The sequence below is a fragment of the Myodes glareolus genome, chromosome 21 (assembly GCF_982192425.1).
Source record: "Myodes glareolus chromosome 21, mMyoGla1.1, whole genome shotgun sequence".
Taxonomy (NCBI): Eukaryota; Metazoa; Chordata; class Mammalia; order Rodentia; family Cricetidae; genus Myodes; species Myodes glareolus.
The window spans coordinates 58,068,749-58,089,188 of record NC_142046.1 but is presented as its reverse complement, the minus strand read 5'-3'; the positions used below and the strand labels follow the sequence as shown (position 1 = coordinate 58,089,188).

General features: G+C 43.4%; 1 protein-coding gene across 7 annotated transcripts in view; it reads left to right on the top strand.

Annotated features, from left to right (window-relative positions):
- The window catches only part of Znf385b (zinc finger protein 385B), a 394,076-nt gene extending 375,023 nt beyond the window's left edge, over nucleotides 1-19,053 (top strand). For 6 of the 7 annotated variants that reach the window (XM_085680921.2, XM_085680926.2, XM_048425958.3 and 3 more), the window contains 4 exons: nucleotides 13,850-14,095; nucleotides 15,059-15,237; nucleotides 15,704-15,805; nucleotides 17,621-19,053. In XM_085680921.2, coding sequence (XP_085537047.1) covers nucleotides 13,850-14,095; nucleotides 15,059-15,237; nucleotides 15,704-15,805; nucleotides 17,621-17,836 — 743 coding nt within the window. In that variant the 3' untranslated portion in view covers nucleotides 17,837-19,053. The remainder of the gene's footprint in view (nucleotides 1-13,849; nucleotides 14,096-15,058; nucleotides 15,238-15,703; nucleotides 15,806-17,620) is intronic. The other variant, XM_085680922.2, reaches the window with a different exon arrangement.
- Nucleotides 19,054-20,440: the final 1,387 nt, after the last annotated feature.

The window sequence follows — 20,440 nt, the reverse complement described above, 5'->3', positions numbered from 1 at the left end:
TTTTCATCTTTGCATCCAAAGTACCAGGTCTGCTGCTTCTGTATTTTGTGGAGTATCTTTTTTTTTCTTTTTTTTTCTTTTGCAAATCCAATACCTATCTTAATGGAATTCTACTTTAAGCTTTAAAATACCTGTCATCAGTTAGTGGTTTCCACCCCTCGTGCTTTGGTAAATGTGTAGGTAAGGCTGAGACAGATGAGGCAAGGGCGTAGGAAGCCCTTGGCAATGCATCGATTTACATCCACACAGGTTTGCAGTGGTCCAACAATGCACCCCCAACCCTCCAAGCCCCGGTCTAGTGTGGAGCCCTCCGGGCTTTTTAGCTTCATTTCTCACAGACTGCACAGGGAAGAGAGTGCTCTGGCTGACACCCATTCATTTCTTACTACTGCTCAGAAAATAGAATGATAAAGCGAAAGAAAATGGCCTGAGAATTCCTCACACCGAAACTCCTTGGTTCCTAGTAACCGGGCAGGGCTTTCGGAAATGATGGCGACTTGGCGCTGGAAGTGCTGTTGGAGAAAGGAAGCAGAATGAGCAGGCATGCTTTCATTGTCTGCCTCCGTGCCTAATCCTCTCCAGTAAAACATTAAGTATGAAAAGCAAAGTTAACTTCCATGATCTCAGAAAGGTAACTGAGGGTTTAGGAAGTAGAAGGGGAGACAGAGTCTCGGAGAGGGAACTTGGGACTTTCTCATGTTGACATTTAAGCAAGCGATTCTCCAAGGGCTTCTCATGGCTCATTGAGAAAACTGACTACAAAACTAAGCTACAGTAAACTGACAGGAAAGGATGCTACCTCTACACCATTCTTGACCCAAATCCAACAAGTGAACTCGTGGTAATGGCCCTGACTAGATGTCTTGTCTCACGCAGCCATACTGTGTCTGGGGCCACAAGAACAGCCTTTCATTGACTGCAAAGTCAAAACAAATAGTAACAGAGCATAGCTAATGATTTCTCCTTGCTTGGCCCGAGGAGGTGGACTTCTCAGGTTCATGCATCACATGAGCCCAGGAAGAACGCAATGTTCATGCCTCCTCCAGAACCTCTGCGGACAAAGACGCCATGCAGCTGGTTCCGGAGATTTCCCTCATTGCCCTCCACTGTCCGTGCTTGCAAGACACACTGTCTCTCATGGCACTCTGACTTCTTTAAAAGTTCCTTTCTCCTTTCTTCTGGTCTTCATTTGGTTCTTCTTGTGGGGAGATTCTGTTGGAGATCCCTATCCTCAGTACTCCTCACGCAAGGATGGAGAGTATTTTCCAGTTCCCTGGAGTCAATGTCATTCTCCCAAAACCTTCAAGCTTTGAGGTTCCTTTGTGCTTCTGGAAGGGCTGTTTTATAAGGACATCAGTAGATATCGGTGATCCAGGTTCATAGATTATCGAAGACTTCTTAACAAATGACTATATGGTAAGCAGAGAACAGTACATCTTAATCATAAAGTAGTGACAAAATGATAATAAATACAATATGTAAGTAAGTGAATAATACTGCTTCCTCTAAATTAAATATTAAAATAACTATTTGCAACCTAGGGAATTGGCTTGCGATAGCCCAGATGTGATGGTTTTCTTGTTAGGAATAGACATATTTTTCTGTTGATCCTTAGCAGTAAATAGCATGGCTTTAGAAGCCCACATTATCCCAGCGAAATCCATTATCTGTGATGTGAGTCACCAGTAGCTACTCCACAATGAACACCATTTCACTGTCCCCCCTCCTCCTGAAGCCCTCACCTTACTTTCGTGGACTCCTTACTTCTTAAGACCAACAAGAAAAGGAATTTGTTTTGTATGTCTGAGGATTAATTTAGCAATCACTCAAGTTTCTGGAGATTAATGTCAGCTGGGAATGCAACAAGGAATAGCCGAGTGTTCTTAGCTATAAGACAGAAGGTTCTGTTCTCCTCCTAAAGACCATCACCTCCCTGTTCATAAATGCAACCACTAGCATTTACTGGGTGTTTATGCCGAAGCCATAGATCCCTGATTTCTTTCTTTGGACATTTCACATACAATCAGTAAGTCTTAGTGATTCTAAATACAAACATTTCCTGAGACTATTGGGAGTTCTCTAGTACTAACCTTGGCTACCTTGTGGACAACTGCAGTGGTCTCCTAACTGATATCTGGGCTTTCACAGTTTGTTTTCCGATAGGGATGCTGGACACAGGGCTGGACCACTCTCCTTTTGAAAGCCAGCTCTCGGGAGATGGCAGCTCAGAGTTGCAGAGGGCTTTTTACAAAGAAGAAAGAGAAGAAGCGTGAGACATTGAGCAAGAAGGCAGCATGTTGAAAGGGTCTCGATTACCCAGGGGATGTGTCTTCTTTGGGTCTTGTTCTATGGGTCCCTCCCCCTGTGAAAACATTGCGGTTGACCTTACTACTTACCATTGCCCAGCCTGACTCACAAAGGAATGCCCATTGCTATTACAGCAGTCAGCATGATGACCTGAAACCATGGATCTCGTCACCTTTCCCCTCTCAGTACTCAAACTCGGCTTGAGACTCACCTAAAATTTCTCTCTTGCTCTACCAGACTGGATGTGATCTGATCCTGATCAGATTTTTGTTTCAGACCTATCAGTTACCTGATAATAGAGAGATCAAGAGGGGATGGGAGCATGTTAATTATTTAATATGCACAAGGGTCAAAGTCTGTAACTCAGAGAGTCAGATCTGATATTTGAACTTTAAATGTCCTCTTCTTGGGGGACGGGGTGAGTGTGAGTCCCTTTAGTGGGGTGGCAGATGGTTCTCAGGAGAAACAGACAAGTCCCTAAAAAGAGTCATTGGCATAGGATAAAATTCTCTGGGAGAGTTGGCAGCCTCAGGTTACTAGAGACTCCAGGGGGAGGGGGCAGAAAGTCACTGTCACCATGATTCCACCTAGTAGGCAGAGACAGTCTCCCTGGCGATCTCTCAAAACTGCCCTCAGCAGGCCAGGTGAAAGTTCACCTAGACATGGAGGCACACCTTGGTCTCTTCTCTGGCAGTTAATCTTTCCTATTTGATGAAGTTCCCAGGAAGGGAGGTAAAGATAAATTTTTCATCTTTTGGAAGAAATCTTGGTTGAATCTTTAAAAGTAAAGTCCTTTGGAGAGAACCCTCTTCTGTGTTTGTGGGGGGAAGAGTGTGGCATGTAAAGTTAAGAAGAGCTCATTTCCATGTGACTTCTAGAATCTTCCAGTTTCCTTTAACCGTTAACTCCAAAATGCTTAGCATGCCAACCACCGTGGAGCATTGCTTTCTAAGCCCCAACATCACACACAACCTCAATTTCTGTCTCCACAGCTTCTCAGTTTTCACTGAGTTCCAAGTCTTGGTCTTTTCCTTCCAACTTTGCAGTGTATATATTATAGATTATACGTAGGTGTCCATTAAATGATTGTTACATGGGTGGATAGTTATTTCTTTATGTTAATTTACAGGCCTACCAAATGGTATACATACTTATTTTATTGTGTATACATACTTATTTTATTGTAAATAAGTATGTATCTATCTATGTCTTACAAGACGTAAGCTATACATTTTATGTGACTTTCCACCTTCCTCCTGTTGTGATTTTAAAATCTTGACCATTTCTCAGAGGTGGAGAATTAATAATGATTTTTAATTCAAACAGACTTGACAAATTAAGACCTTTAAAACAACAACGCAAGGAAATTTTTCTCTTACGAAGCATGAGGATTTCATTGACATATCCATTAAGTTTGGGGAATTAACTGGGAAGTAGAAAAACCACAGGAAAGTAATCTGGGTGGATTTTTGCATGAAATAAAGATTTGAGGTTCTACTAACATTTGTTTCTTTGGCCCACATGCTAAGTCACTATCAAACTACAGCAAAATAAAATCATTTTCTCTCTTTCCAAGTACCTGCTTGGAATTGACTCCTGTGATGAAACGCAGATTGGAGAGGAGGAAACAGAACATATATGTCTCGTGTGTATCCATGCAATGCCGAGAGAAATGAGAGTGTCTCCGAGAAATGACTTTGAATTCAGACTTAAGTACCATCTTCAAATGGACAAAGAAAGGCTTAGAGAGGCTAGCTACAGGAAGTTATAGGAAATGACCACGAGAGACAGTAAATAAAGATAATGTCGAAACTGGCTTTCCCATTAAGAGCTTCTAGAGATGTGAAGTCCTTCTCTTCCTGGTACAGAGAAAGGGACATCCTTATAAGCAGGCTTTCCATTGTAGGTGTACACTTCTCTTAAAATACAACAATTTCTAATTATCCGAGCCTCTCCTCTGGCTGCTGCTCCTCAAAATAACCCTTATGCCAAAGGGACATCTAAGAAGGGGCACTTCTGATCCCCCGTGCACTGAAAGGAACAGCGCTAAAATCATTTTATTTACCCATTTCTTGGCAGTTTTGAGCATAACATGTAATGCTTTTGATGGCTTCTAATGACTTCCATACACAGAATGACACCATCCACTTACAGGGTCAGACTCTAAGGAAGATGACCAGCAGTGAGCAGTCTCAGTGTAAGAGCCTGCAAAATAGAGCGGTAAGCGCACCAGCTCCGTGTTCAGGCGGCCCTTGTGGGAATCAGTGTTCTCTCTTCATTAACTGAACAGCTATGGGCATCTTGTTTCCTTAAGCCCTGACTTTGTTTGTACATAAATGAGATTATCATAAGACTGCACTTAGAGGAAAGAAAGCATGTCTCAACCTGGGAGAGGAGCTGTGATACATGTTAAACAAAGGATGTCGATTCAGACTCTGTGTGTGTGTGTGTGTGTGTGTGTGTGTGTGTGTGTGTGTGCATGTGTGTGTCTGTGTTTGTGTGTATGTGTGTGCGCACGCGTGTGCATGCTCAGGTAATTCGAAATATTTTTAAAAGTAACCATCCAGTTTTAACATTGTTTAAACAAACACTTCCCAAAGCCAAGTGTGGCAGAGCACATTCTTAATCCTGCATTCAGGACACAGAGGCAGGTAGATCTCTGTACATTTAAAGCCAGCCTGGTCTACATAGTAAGGTCTAGGAGAGCCGGGGCTACACTGAGAAGCCCTGTCTCAAAATACAACAGCAACAAACATGTCCCAAAGGAAAACATACAACTAGTTAATACTATGAAGGTGTGCTCAGTATCACTAGTCGGTGGGGAAATAAATATAATCACTATTACAATAAAATCCTGACTCAGTTCCACCACACTGCTAAAATCAGAAGCAATGGTGATTCTGACATCAGTATTGGAACAGTGAGACCCAGGAAGACCTCAGGAGACACAGGGAAACTGAGGCCTCTACCCAGTGTTCTTGTCATCATGGGAGAAAAACATCCCGAGAGACAACAAAGCAGGGAGCTGGGGAGAGGGTAACTACACGGGGAAAGGACACACTCAAGGAGTAAAATGCCATTCTCAGGTTGTGTCATCTGCCAGGAATTAGGGCAGCATGTCTCCAGCCTTGCTTCACAGAGGGGCGCATTCCTTATGAGCCAAGATGGAACAAAGACAGGGAACCCCCAGATGAGTTGGAGATTCCCTGAAATAAGGGCTATTCCCCTTTCTGTCCTTTTATGTGAGTTTTTAAGATGCGGCATGGGCACAACCAATACGTAATGCTAATACAGGGGCACAGTTGACCTAAAAAAAGAGAGAAAAGTAGTAAGAGTTAGCCGCTATCTTGGAAGCCATGGTGGTCCTCACCAGTACTAGCAAGGTCTCATTTTTTTCCAACTGTTTCGGCTATTACCCAGCCCCCTGCTACCCTAAAGCTCTACTATGGCATTAGCCTTTTGCAACATGCACCCACCTCTTCCTCCCTAGCCTACCTCAGTACCTAATCCTAGAGAGAATGCAGGAAGTCTGGGGTTCTCATATGTTCCTGATAAGATGATAAACTGGTACAGTTATTTTTGGAAAACTCTTTTTGGAACCTACCAACGATAGAGAAATGAGTATCTTATGGCCCAGAGATTCTACTCAGCATTTCTACTGGCTACAGTTTAGTATTTAAATTTACAAAAGAACATAATGCTCATAGAGGCATTATTCGAAGTAGGCAAAACTGGAAACCTTCCAGATGTTCACCAGTATCCAAAAGATAAACTATACTGTAATCACATGTTCTGGGGCCTTACCTGGAAAGCAAGAAAAAGACTTTCTCCATGTAATAGCTCGGAAATGCATGTTGTGTGATTCCATTTATATGAAGGTTTAAAATAGTTACTTGTACAATTTGATAGAGGCAAGAATAGTGGTTACCTTTAGGAGTTCTTAATTGATTAGGAGTCAAACAAACCTTCTGGGATGACGGGGACATACTGTATCTGCCTACATGTATGTAGATGTTCATTCAAATACGTACACCTTATGGTCTGTAGCGATTTTGCAAAAGAAACTCAGACTAAACATAAAAGTGTAGGTAGCAGTGGTTTCTCCTTTGTTAGAATTTGTGTAAAATAAATAAAATAATCAACATACAACTTTTTGGTGAACTCATGGGTGATTTTAACTTTTTAAATGTCGTCTGAATTATCTTCTAAATTTTTATAGAGAACGTAGATTTGTTAATATATAGATATGTATGTTATTCCATTATTGAAACCTGGTTAGAAAAAAAAATGTTGAAAACCTTCAAGGGCTGCCTTAGAGGTTTTCACTCAGGGTTCGGAAAGAGAAGCCACAGTAAATAAGCGTAGGAACTAAAGTCTGATGGCTACAGGAAAAAACCCTCACACACATTCTTTCTATTCTTGTGTTCCTTTTATTTCTCTTTATTCTGCTGCCTCTACCCTAATTCTTCTGTCCTACTTGTTTATAATTTCCTCGCTCTAAGTCTCTGTCTCATTCTAAATCCAATTCTGTTACAATACTCTGTTCTAATTCATTCTTGTTCAAATTACTTTACATTCCTTTATCTTCTTCTACTCCTCCATCTTATTTCTTCTCAACCTATTTCTTCTGCCGTAACAAGTTCCCAAGTGTGTGTGTGTGTGTGTGTGTGTGTGTGTGCGCGCGCACACGTGCGTGTGCTTATGCATGTCTGTCCGTCTGGTGTGGGAGAATTATCTGTATTCTGTCAATTATATTTTAATAAAACGCTGATTGGCCAGGCAGGCAGTATAGGCGGGAAAGCCAGACAGGAAGTAGGGGTGGAGCAAAGAGACTGGGAGTATTCTGGAAGCAGAAGCTCTCTCTCAGGCATTCCTGTACAGACCACCGAAGAGACAGCATGTAACTTGCCCAGCAGAGAAAGGTACGGAGCCATTATGGCTAACATAGATGAGAATAATGGGTTAATATAAGTTACAAGGACTAATAAGGAGCCTGATCTGAGGACCAATCAGTTTATAACCTTATGGAGTCCTGTGTGTAATTTCTCTTTGGGATTTGCCGGCTGTTGGGGTACCGGGCGGGACAGAAACCCCAACAAGCCGGCCCTCATGTTACATATGGCGCCCAGACGTGGATAACTGAATCCACAGAAAGCCTGAGAAAGCTTGGAAAAGAATAGAGTAAAGCATGGCTTCTTGGTGGCAACAATTTCTCAGGTCTACTTTGCTTGCTAGAGGCAAGCAAGCGCTCTCATCTGAGAGAGGCTTCCTGACTCAGCTTTAGCTGCAAAACCTTGCAGCTCTTTTAAGAGGTCCTGCCGCGAAGCACTTAAACGGTGTTGATGAAAAGCTGAATGCATGCTTTTCGGTTTTCAGCCGTAGCAGGAAAAAAGCTGCGCTATTTTAAAATGTCTTTCTGGGCCGTCCTGCCAGGGCAAACTCTGACTCTTTTAGGCAGGCAGTCCGACTGATTGTAGTCTGTGAGCAGAATGCTGCAGCTTGCTTGCTGGTAAGGACCTTGAAACGCCATAGAGTTGTGGCAGTGAACACAGCTCTGGCTGGTACCTCAGCCTTGAGGCTGAAAAGCTAAGGAATGAGCTGGATCTAGCCGTCAAAGCCACGGCTCTCCATATTGCTTAGTAAATTAATGGCTCATGTGGTCAGAAAAAGAAAAATATACAGTAAAGAGAGATTCAAAGAGGAAGAAAACCTCTAAATGGTTTACAGTGTGTATATACAGGCTAAAAGTTAAAGTTCTTAAAGTTAAAAGGAAAGAAAGAGAGTAGTTGGGTGTGGTGGTACACACCTTTAATCCCAATGCCTGGGAGGCAGAGGCATATTGACCTCTGTGACTTCAAGGGGTAGAGGTAGATTGACCTCTGTGACCTCAAGGTGTGGTAGTACACGCCTTTAATCCCAATGCCTGGGAGGCAGAGACAGAGCTCTGTGAGTTCAAGGTGTGGTAGCATACACCTTTAATCCCAGCACTGGGGAGGCAGAAACAGGAGGATCTCTGTGAGTTCAAAGACAGCCTGGTCTACAGTGTTATTCCAGGACAAAGATATACAAAGATCCTGTCTCAAAAAGTAAAAGTAAAAATAAAAGAAATAGAGGTTAAAATAAAGCCACATAAAGATGGAAAATGCACAGAGAATCTTCATACTGTATGCTATTATGCTCTCTTTAAATTGTTTGATTGCTGAGGAAGGAGCAACAACTGCTAAAAGACTTTTGTTTATAAATGCTGCTGAACTAACCCAAGATAGGAATTTTGAAAATACCTTGGCTTCAAAACTGAAGTCAAAAGGTATGTTACTTTGAAGAAGAGATTTTGCTTTTGTTTCCACAGAAAACGAGAGACTCTGGATTTATTCAGAGTTAAGAATAATCACCTTTGACCAAGGGAGGCCACCTGAAAAATCTCCGATAGGAACAGATGGCCCAGATGACAGAGGTCTACATCCAGAACTGATCCAAGACTGCTGCCTGAGATGATCGAGACTCACAGGATACTCCAGTCATGACTTGATTATAACTCTAAATTTTCTTTAGGCCTCCTTAAGACTATCAGCGCCCCCAACCAGCAGGAAGTAGCTTGAAATACTACGCCCACGTTCCCAACAAATGGATTATGGGTATTTTCCTTTGTTTAAAAAAAAAAAGAGAGGGAAATGGTGTGGGAGAATTATCTGTATTCTGTCAATTATATTTTAATAAAACGCTGATTGGCCAGGCAGGCAGTATAGGCGGGAAAGCCAGACAGGAAGTAGGGGTGGAGCAAAGAGACTGGGAGTATTCTGGAAGCAGAAGCTCTCTCTCAGGCATTCCTGTACAGACCACCGAAGAGACAGCATGTAACTTGCCCAGCAGAGAAAGGTACGGAGCCATTATGGCTAACATAGATGAGAATAATGGGTTAATATAAGTTACAAGGACTAATAAGGAGCCTGATCTGAGGACCAATCAGTTTATAACCTTATGGAGTCCTGTGTGTAATTTCTCTTTGGGATTTGCCGGCTGTTGGGGTACCGGGCGGGACAGAAACCCCAACAAGCCGGCCCTCATGTTACATCCGTCCATTAGCAACTTGGTAGTAATATAAAAAACTACAAGGAAAATTCCCAGGGGCACAGGCCTTCTTTGAAGATACGCTAGCAAAGCTCGTCAGCTGCTCCGTTGCTAACTGCAGCTGCAACTGTGGGGAGGAGCCCACCGTCCTTTAAAGGAACCGCTACAGGTTGCAAAGGGAAAAAATTAAACCATTGGGAGGTGCAAGGAAAAGGCAGAAAATAAGTGCATTATTTTACATTTCGTCAGTGTGATTAATAATATCTGGACATGGTTAGTCCGTTAGGTGCTATTGGTTTCTTGAAGAACTAAGATCAAACAGGGACAGACACCGGCAATACCACTCTGGTTCATCATAAATCCTCTGAAGGCTTACATTTACAAGGCCAGACACCTGCAATTTCATAAGTAAAATCTGTGAAAGTTCCGTTTGTGATGTGTCCAAAAGGATGCACATCTGGCCAACTTGCTCTGCCAGTCAGGCTAATGATACAGAACAGATTTCTAAGTTTCTCACCATAACGTGGAGAACATAGCGCAGAGAGAAGTCATTCTCCTGACCATCCACAAATACGTGTGCCCGTAAGACTGAGATGTGACCATGAGATTCCGTGTACACATTATATGAAAATGTGTGGTAATGGGGAGATATCATAGCTGTTATTGCACAAGTGAAAATACAGATGAAAGCAACAGTTTCCAGAGTCAGGGCGCTGGGCGCTGTCAGCTTTGCCGGGCGGGGTTACTCCATCTGAGAATAATTTTTCAGGTGAGTTGATATCTGAAGTATCAATTGCTACAAGCTGTAATTGAGCCATGGCCCACAATAGCTCGTGATAAACGCTCCTGATGAAAAATTTTCACACTAATGAAGTCAACTTCGAGAGTAACCTTTGCAAATAGAATAATAAAAATTTGGTAGGGTTCTCGGAGTTCTAAACGAAAATGTAAGGCAAACATAATAAGTAAAGTTTTTTAATTAAGAAACGTTTATGTACAGGTTTGACATCTACCTGGATCCATTGCTTAGCATTGCCTTCCGTGTTAGGACATGAGCCCTCCAAGGTACCTTTTATGAAATACAGTATTAACTTTGAACAAGGTGAGCTTATTTGTGTGAAGTTTCTGGAGTGGAAAATCCGCATGACAAGTATTGATGGCTGACTCTCTGTGGTCCATCAACTTGGATATAAAGGAAGTCCCCCAACAGGGGTCTTTCAGTGTTTGGAAGGAGCTCTGGGAAGGGGGTGAGAGGTCCCGTAGCGTCCGAGTCCCGCAGCATAAAACCTTACAAGGAGTGTGTGCACGGGCAGGAGATGGTTATGACAGTCAGAAAGCCTGCTAATTAACAGTAGGCAAGGGAATACTTGAAAATGGAATTCGCGGTAACTCAAAGTTCCAGATGACACGCATCTTTATTAAAGGAAAGAGAAGTAAACAATACATTAATTAAATCTTCAAATCCATTTTAAAACTCAGGTTTTAAAAATGTCACATAGCAAAGAGAAATAAGATAGTAGAGTGTAATATCAAGCCACTGAGAGGGGAAACAATAAAATTAGGTCCTGCTGTTCTTAAGTTCACACTGATTTAAATATGTAAATGCAGCCATCATCTTCTTGATTTTAGAGTTTGTTTTGTTGACCAGCAGGCTTCAATCTCACAACAGAATCAATCCCCTGACTACGTTGAAATCATGTGTATATTTCCAAAGTCAAAATTCTTCCTTATGTTCCAAAGTATTGATTCTAATGGAATCAATCTCATGGAAAACAATTATTTATCTAAATCTGAAATCACCCAAAGTTAAATATACTCTACGTTTCAATCTGTTGTCAATCGGGAGGTTTCTGTCCTTGGTATGTATTTCAGTGGATGTGAGTCTCCGGCTCTGGGCTCAGTTGACCTTTATGGGAATATTTCCTGCAACATCTGATGTCTTGTACTCGGCAGCCAGGCTGAGCCCCTGAGATGTTCTCACCCCTACCCCTGCCCTCATGCTGTGGCTTCTAGCCGTCCATTTTCCATCCCTTTTCACCCTCGTTCTGTGCGTCTCTAAATCTGACCTTCAAAATTCCAAAGCGCCACTTCCCTAATGAAAAAGAAAAAATGTTCCTTTCTGCCGTGTGCTCCGATGCCTCTCGCAAGTTTCTACCATAAATTAGAACCCCTAAACGGTTATCTCATTTCCTTGGCTCCTCTGTAACTTTCTGCAAGTCTATACCTGGCTCACTATTCTCTTTGGTGTCTCGCACCTTGTCAGCAACTAACATGATGTCAACATGCATTTGTTAGTGAATAAATTAGCAATTTAAAAAGGAAATTAAAAGCAGAATTGTTAGTTTTTCTTAAAGAAATAGGCATAAAAAGAAAAAATATATACTTCATACATCTTCTCACTGTAACCTGAAGCAGATGATGACTGAAAACAATGTACAGTAGCTTCACGTAAGAAATATAAATGGCAGGCTGTATTTATGCTGTATTTCTCTCTTTCTCTCCCTCTCCCTCCCCCCACCGTGTGTGTGTGTGTGTGTGTGTGTGTGTGTGTGTGTGTGTGTGCATGTGTGTAAATATAAAGAAAAAAGAGAGGGTGGAAATGGTATAAATACTATACTCATGTATGAAATTCTCAAAAAAATTAAATTTAAAAATGTCTTAAAACTGTTGTAAAAAAGACAACAGCTAGTTCATATATAGGGTGGCATTTGTATTCATCTGTAACACTAATGATGATATATTAAGTCACTTCCCCGTTTTGCAAAAAGATTAGTATAACACATGAAGATCAGGTATGAGAAACATGATACTCATTTATGAAGTTCAGTTTTCTCACCTTGAGAATAAGTAACAAAATTTATTTTCAGCCTTACTATTGCACAAGTTTGTTATAAGAGAACAATGTTAGTAATACTTTGTATGCTACAAAGTTTGACCTGAACATAAAGGTACATGGGGAACCTTAAAATCAGGAACCTAAGATAGTAACGTGAGGAAGAATGAGTGAGTAGCACCAGTTGGGTTCTCAGGTCAAAGTCGTAGGAAATAACAAGCGAAATGCTTCGAGCAGGAGGTAACTTGTGCGCGGCAGTGCAGCATCATCCCAAGAGCTGGGCAGCTCCCAGAGTGCTGCAGCACCTCAGGAAGCCTGCGTGTTATCTGAGCGCTCCAAGCCTCAGTCCTGGATATGCTTGCAGATGACGGCCTTCCAGTCTCCATCTTGACTCCCTCTTACCAGTCAGGAGCAACCATCTCTCTCCCGAACCACAAGTCCCTTTTACAAAAGCCGCAGACTTTTTTCATCAGACTTTATCACATCCTCAAGTTTGAATGTATTCTCTGAAAAGGAATACAGAATGTGGAACCCAAAGATACAGACTTAGGCTCCCCAGGTCGGGGGCCTCTCTAGGGCACTCTTGTTTTTTCCGTCTTCCCATGTTATACATGGGAAAGGAAACGGACAACCGGTGATCCTGTCAGCCAACTGTATGCCCGTCCTGAATTGCCTAGAACAGTTAGCAAATGCATTTCCACGTAGGCTTCCTCACCTAATCTTCCTCAATGCGAGTCAGTCAGCATATCTCTAGCCATTTTCTAAGAGTACGGGCTCTACTAGGATTACACATGGGACAGGTACGTTGTTGCCTAGTAGGCTCCAGCATTTCTTCCCTAGGGAGTCACTGAGCAATGCCTAGATTCTAGCGAAGTCACTATGACCCCCTCAGAGCCTGCTCAGGGCCCTTCAGAATAAGAGACCTTCTGCAATCATGTGACTAAAATAGTCAAGACGTCTGTAAAGTATTTGACTAATACCCATGTTGTGACCGTGCTTGGTGTGATGTGATTATTTAAAACTTTTTATTCAGCTGGGCAGGTGGGCAGGCAGTCATTCATGAGCCTAAAGAATGAATGGAACTCAGCTCCACCATGTTTTAGATAGAATGCATTGCCGTTCAGTGAGGGGGGGACTTACCAATCATTACCACAGTTAACCGTGTTTCTCCCCTTCCCCCTACCGAAGCACACAAAGGTAAAGCTTTGACCTGGTGTAAAAGTTAAATTTTAACTTCATACCCAGGCCATAACTAAATATTTAGTCAGCTGAACCCAACATGGGCTAATGACTTACCTCAGGTTGCTGCCTTGTCTTGTCATCATGCTGAAGAGAAGCTGATTTTGTTAGAGTGAAGCCTTCCCTAGAGCATGATTTATGACTCAAGGGTTCCAGAAAAATCACCTACCCAAAGTGAGAGCCCAAAGTCATCATAGATCACCATGATTTGGGAGCAATCTGATACGGAAGCTAAGGAGATGGGGTTTTGTTTAGATCAAGCTATACAAGCTAAAATCTGTGCTCTTTAAAAGGACCTTTGTTGGTTTTTCTACTTGATATGGAAATCAGATTCCTGTTTCTAAGTCTGGTCTGTATGGCACGGGAGGTTTTAATAACACCTCTCTGTGTTGTCTTCCGTAGAAGACAAAGGGAAGTTAAAAGCCACCAGTTCGGCTCAGCCCTCAGGCTCTGAGGGAGGCGCCTTTCTCCTCAAATCTGGAACCGCACCTCTGCCACCTGCGGCCATCACTTCTCCCTCCAAGAGCGCAAACGGAGCTCCCGGATCTGCTGCTGAATCCGAAGAAGAAAAAGCCAAAAAACTTCTCTATTGCTCGCTATGCAAAGTGGCCGTGAACTCCCTGTCACAGCTGGAGGCACACAACACAGGTTAGCTGCGGGGTTTTGGAGTCTGAAGCGTGTTGATAACCCATCCCAGATCTTCCCACCAGAATGTAACAGCTGTTGCTTACATGCCAAGTGTGTTTCTTGCCCCTCCCCCTCTGCCTGTGTCTCTCGCTTTACTTAGGAGTGATTTTAGCAAAGTATGGTCGTACGACTGCAAAGTGCAAAGCTAAAGTAGTGTGGAGACAAGCATGTCCTTTATCTCATCAGAAAGCATCTAATACTAACCAAAAATCATTCTGATGAAGTGACAGGAATATGGTCAAAGGTTTGTGCAGACTGGTCACTGCTATTTACTGATGAGCCAAAAAGAAAGGAAACAGCATAAAAATTCATCAGTAATAATATTCTGAATAAATTATTGTAGCCCAGTGTGATAGAATATATTACTCAGTCACTAAAATTAATGAGAAGAAAACATGTACATGGGCCAGATGTGGTGGTGCATGCCCGTAATTTTAGCACAAAAGAGGCAGGAGAATCACAGGTTTCAGGCTAGCATGGGCTACAAGATGAGTTCAAGGCCAGTCTGGGTACATAGTAAGATCCTGTCTCAAAGATAATTGGAAAGGAAGAGAGGAAGGTGGGGGGAAAGGGGAAAAGAGAGAAGAGGGGAGGGAGAGAAAGGTAATGGAAGAGAAAGAAGGGAAGAAAAATAAAATAAAGGGTTTCCTATAATTCATGTTTATTTATTTAGGTAGGGTCTCGTGTGGCACAGGCTAGCTTTGGACTTGTTGTGTAACTGATGATAGCCTAAAACTTCTGCCTCCAACTTCCTTCCAAGTCCTGGGATTGCAGGCATAAACCACCATACCAGGATCACTGAGTGCTGGGCACGAGACCCAGGTCTTCACACAAGCCAAGCAAAAACTCCACCAGCTGGACAATATCTCCAGCCCTGCCTCCTGTCCTTAAAGAGCTACGAAATACATTTGTGTTTATTTTTAGGATCTAAACACAAGACCATGGTCGAGGCCCGTAATGGAGCTGGTCCAATTAAGTCCTATCCAAGACCTGGGTCAAGATTAAAGATGCAGAATGGCAGCAAGGGTTCAGGACTCCAGAACAAGACGTTTCATTGTGAAATCTGTGATGTTCATGTTAACTCAGAGATTCAACTCAAACAGGTAAGGCGGCCCAAATTAAACGTTCTGAACATGTCAGGTCATGTCTGTGTATGACTCCTCACCTACCAATGGTTCTCTGTGTGCTTGCTGTTAAATTTAATACGCAACAATCCACAATGCGTAAGTGCTCCGTAGAAGAGAATATCGGAGCCGAATGTCCTACCTCTCAGCTTCCAGCCCAGTGACTGGACACAGATAAATGGGCACAAAAGTTACCAGGAGCATACAATGCTTCCTTAGCCAGGGGTCGATGGCATGTGACACTCAAGATCCGGTCAAGGAAGTCAGGCTTGGTGCTGGCCGGCCGTGGCCACCCAGGGTGACTCTGATAAGACTGTAGAGAACGTTAGAGGAGCTGATGGAAAGAAAGTCCTCTCCTGAGGTGGGAATGGAGAAACCAGCTATCACTGTCTAGGAAATAGAGCTTTTCGAGAGCCAGTTAATGCTCACTACCTCTTTCCTTCAGCACATTTCCAGCCGAAGGCATAAAGACCGTGTCGCAGGAAAGCCGCTGAAGCCGAAATACAGCCCCTACAACAAGCTCCAGAGGAGCCCAAGCATTTTAGCTGTAAGTTCCCCTCGCACACCTGACTTACGGGACAGCCTGGTTAGACTGGATGGTGGTCACAGGGAGAGCCTCAGAACTGGAGGTTCCTAGACTAGCCTCTGGGGAATGATTAATTCACTCATTCATTTTTATTTTATTTATGTGTCAATCATCTCATTGGCTGGCCTGGGGATCTAATCCAGAACTTTCTACCTACTAAGCAAGAGTTCTAGTGCTAAGCTAATGGTTGTGGATTCATGAGAGAGAGGTGCTTGGTCCTTGGTGCCTATGTGGAGGGCAGAGGAAAACTTAATGAACTTGGTTCTCTCCTACTCCCTTGAGGGTCCCGGGGATCAGAATCTGGTTGTGAGGCCTGGCCATAGGCACATATATCCACTGAGCCGTGTCAGACTAAGCAGCAGGCACGCCTACCTGCTGAGCCACCTCACAGATCCAGCAATGTTAGAATGAACGGCTTAATTCCCGCTACAGGGAACTCTAAAGTCATCTTCCTTACCAGAGCAAAGCGGAGTTTCTTTAGAAGCCAGTGTCTTGGTGCCGGAGAGAAAACAGGTCAGGGGCTTAAAGCACTTACTGCTCTTGCACAGGACCCAACATCAGATCCCAACACTCAGGACAGGGTGTTCCAGGGTGTGCGACACCTTCTGGACATAGCAGGCATCTGCACTCATGCACACATACAATTAAAATTAAAATAAATCTTTTTTTTTTAAGAGCTAATGTCTTTCTTTTACTAAAACCTTGTCGAAAACATCCTTCTGGAAGGTATAAACAAAACTCCAGGCCGAGAAGAAGAGCAAGGGATGCCGGGGAGTTCGGGAAAGGTTTATTTTCATATGTCCTTTTCTCTGCTGTGTGCTTATATACATCCCAAAGTGTTTGCATTACTCCTTCTGTTCATGGCGGTAACCAGGCCATCTCCCTTGCTCTCAGTTTGTACCGTTTTCAGTTTCTTGCACAAATACCTAGAGATGTCAGCGCTATGTACCCTATAAATACACAGATAGATGGATTCGCAGCGTCTCTGGGGCAGGGTCTAACATGGCCTAAGATGGAGCTGAGATGGGCCTGCTGGACGGGAGCTTAGATCATCTTCTAGCCTCACCAAAGCTGCCAGCGGGTGCTGCAGGCAGGCGGTACCTGCATTAAGCAAATGCAGTTGGCACAGCCCCTTCTGGTTACAAAAGACAGAACTTTATGACTGATTTCTCCCCAGGAGGTGTCCACACTGGGATCCCTTCAAGTAGAGAGGTTTCTAGCCCACTTACAGTCACTGTCAAACACAGAATTTGACTTAATTTTAAATTTTTCAGGGAACACTCATCATGGGGATGGGGACAATACAAGAAGGGCAAATTGGTTTTATATTCTTAACTCCTCATGGGTCCCTAATGTTCTACATCTCAGTTACCTAACCCCAATGCAGTCTAAGAGATGTGAAGAGTTGTGCTTCTCACAATCCAAAGCTGAACGTGCTGGGTGCTGTGGCTCCTCTATCGTTCCTGCACTCTGGGAGGTTGAGTCTAGCGCAAGGCCAGCCCAGGCTGCACACCTCTCTCTAGACCACGTCGTTCTAGGATTCCAGTTGAGCTGGTTGTCTACGCAGGCCCCTTCTGGGTGTCTTTCCAGAGATCGAAGGTCACACCCAGGGCCACTGAGTCCAGCGACAGCCATCATTTCATGACTTCCCAACGTCAAGATGTTGACAATTCGGTTCACTGGCTCTGTAGTAAACTATTTTACTAGTGAAAACCCGTGGTGCTATGACTTGCAAACATTATCCTCATCAGGTTTCCCATTCTTGTCCCTTCTTAGGCAAAGCTCGCATTCCAGAAAGATCTGATGAAGCCTCTGACCCCGACTTTCCTGTCCTCGCCTCTGGCGGCTGCGGCTGTGTCCTCGGCGCTGTCCCTACCGCCTCGGCCATCCACCTCTCTCTTCCAGGCTGCAGCCATTCCTCCTGCGCTGCTGAGGCCTGGCCATGGGCCCATCCGGGCCACTCCCGCCTCCATCCTCTTTGCTCCTTACTAAATACTTGCAGCCCGCAACAGGCCAGGCCAACGGAAAGGCGTAGAGGAAAAGCCCAGAGGATTCAGCGATGTAAAGCCTTGTATGTGACTGTAACCACCCCCACCCGCCGACTTACAAAGTGCAGGCCGCAGACCAGCCCAACCTCCAAAGCCAAATGGAGGCCAGGCTGACAGGCACTATCCCCCTTATTTCCTGTGCCCCTTCTGTCCTACCCCAATCAATTGGTGTATCTGAGATATTGATGTTTCTGGAAAATATATTGATCAGAAAAAGAGAACCGACCTCCGTATTCCCATGGACGTGATCTGGCTTAGAAACGAAATGGAATCTCTTCCTGGCAGACTTGACCAGTCAACTCTTCCTCGGGTGTCTGTAAATAACTCCGGAATCCAAGCGGGCACGTTCTAGTGAGGAACGGAAGTCCATCGCAAGTGCTTAACAGTGGATCACGGCGTTCTTCCTTCTGGTGTACCCTAGTGTCCATAGGGATTGTGTACCGTTCTAGACCTGAGTACTGTTGTATCCCGTGTAGTACTAGATTGTAACTCGTCGAGTTAAACTTTTTTTTTATTGCTGTGTAATTGTTAGGAAGCAAAGTAGCTTTGAAATTTTTTTTCTCTTTAAGAGAACAAAAGATGATGTATTTTCTTTATTTCATGTTTTATTTGGAGATATTTAAACAGAATAGAAAGCCATATAACATAGCTATAATTACTACCTGTTTGCTGTTTTTGTGTTAACTTATTTTTGTAGCACCCTCACTGGTTTGAGTTGCTAAGCAAATGTATACAGAAACACAAAGAGCTTCCTAATTGCACATTTTTGCACCTTCTGTGCATCCGCAAGGAGACAATGAATCCGTGTATTTCTACATAATGATCTTCATTTTAAACTCTTTTCATTTGTAATGATGCTACACAACTCTGTGGCTCCCTGATGCAATAATGTACAGAAGATATATAATTTATAATTGAACAATCTGTCTTTCTGTTCGATGACTATGTCACAGGTCACATGACCATGCCCTTCCCCCACCCACCCACCCCCCAAAAAACCCCAACTGGCGTTGAGAAGACTGGAATGTTTGTGATATCAGGGGCAGGAGGTATCATCAAACAATGCAGAGAGTGAACTCTTGTAGAGGGCCTATATCTGCCATCTGTAAATGGTAAAATGTCTGTGTATTTTTTTAAATGTACCTTTTCAATAAAAGTACAAAAAAAAAAACCTGCTGGTGCGTCCTGTGGCATTTTCTCCGGAGACTCCTGTGATTTCACATCACCCAATGAGGTAGGAGGACTCACTCTTCCACGTTCCACACTTAGGTGCAAACTTAATTGCCACGTTTATTCATTACTCCTCACGGCATCTGGGTGAGGCCAGACTTTCCCACCGCGTCCTCTCTGACTCTCTGGGCCAAAGCTGTAATGTCCTCCAAAATGATAGCAGCCTGTTCAAACCCCGTGACTCTGATGTCTTCAGATTGTGCAGGTCCTCTAAACCCCCCCCCCCAGCTCATCTTTTATCCCTGTCAGTGATATTTATGGGCAGTTCCCGTTCCACGTCCCTCCCTGGTCCCTCCCTCCAATCAGGACACCGTGTTCTATCGTTTTTTTAAGCATAGCGCTTAGTGCGTTGCCGTTTGTTCTGATGAGCTGTTGTTTCTTCACCAACTAAAATTCTGTGGCCTAAAATAACAACCGTTTTATTACATCAGGATTTCACAGGTTGGTAATTCCAGAGGGCATTTGCTTGGGTTGTGCTCTGTTCCCTCAGGCATCATCCGAGTTCCCATGATCATATTCAGCCAGAAGCTGGGCTGGGCTGGGCTAGTTTGGGAAGCCCAGATAGTTTCATTGGCCACAGCACCCCTGTGGAAATGCCTGGTTTGGACTCTGCTGGAACAGTCTACCAGAGTGTCTATGTGTGGTTCCCCAAATCTTTCCAGTTGAATTAGATCCTTACACAGTGATTTTAAAAGGCCTAGCTAGGAATCAAAGGCTTTTTTATGAATCACTCCAGAGAATACTAGCGTGTCACTTACCCCACAGCCTACTGATCAAGAAAGACACTAAACCCATCCAAATCTAAGGGAGGGCTATCAGACTTCAGGTCTTAAATGTAAAGAAGAGCAAAGAATGTGCCCCCATTGTTAATCTATCACGCTATTGTAGACTTTTGAGGAAAAATGGTAACAAAACTATTATAGATCTTCTGTCTTCAGATCCTAAGCCCAAACCCCGTTCGTCTTTTAAATGGAGATTTGGGTTGGAGTAGGAACTAAATCCTCTCTTTAAAACCGAACCTGGTAGATGGCAGCGGCGCTGTGACGAAGTCTCAGTAAGTGAAGCCAATGGCTTCTCCCATCAGAGTTCACCCAACTGTCTGAAAGACTGTTGGCTTTAACACCTATGCCTATAAACAGGTTACTTTTACAGTGTAGCAAAAGTCTAGTTTGGCATTCAGAATTCGGATTTTGTTTTATTTTTATTGTAACCCATTTGAACTCTATCTGGCACTGGTTAAACCTGTGTAATTTGACCTGGAGGCTTGATTGATAGATGTCATACTCTGTGAAAGAATTAGGTTTCCATTTGACACTCG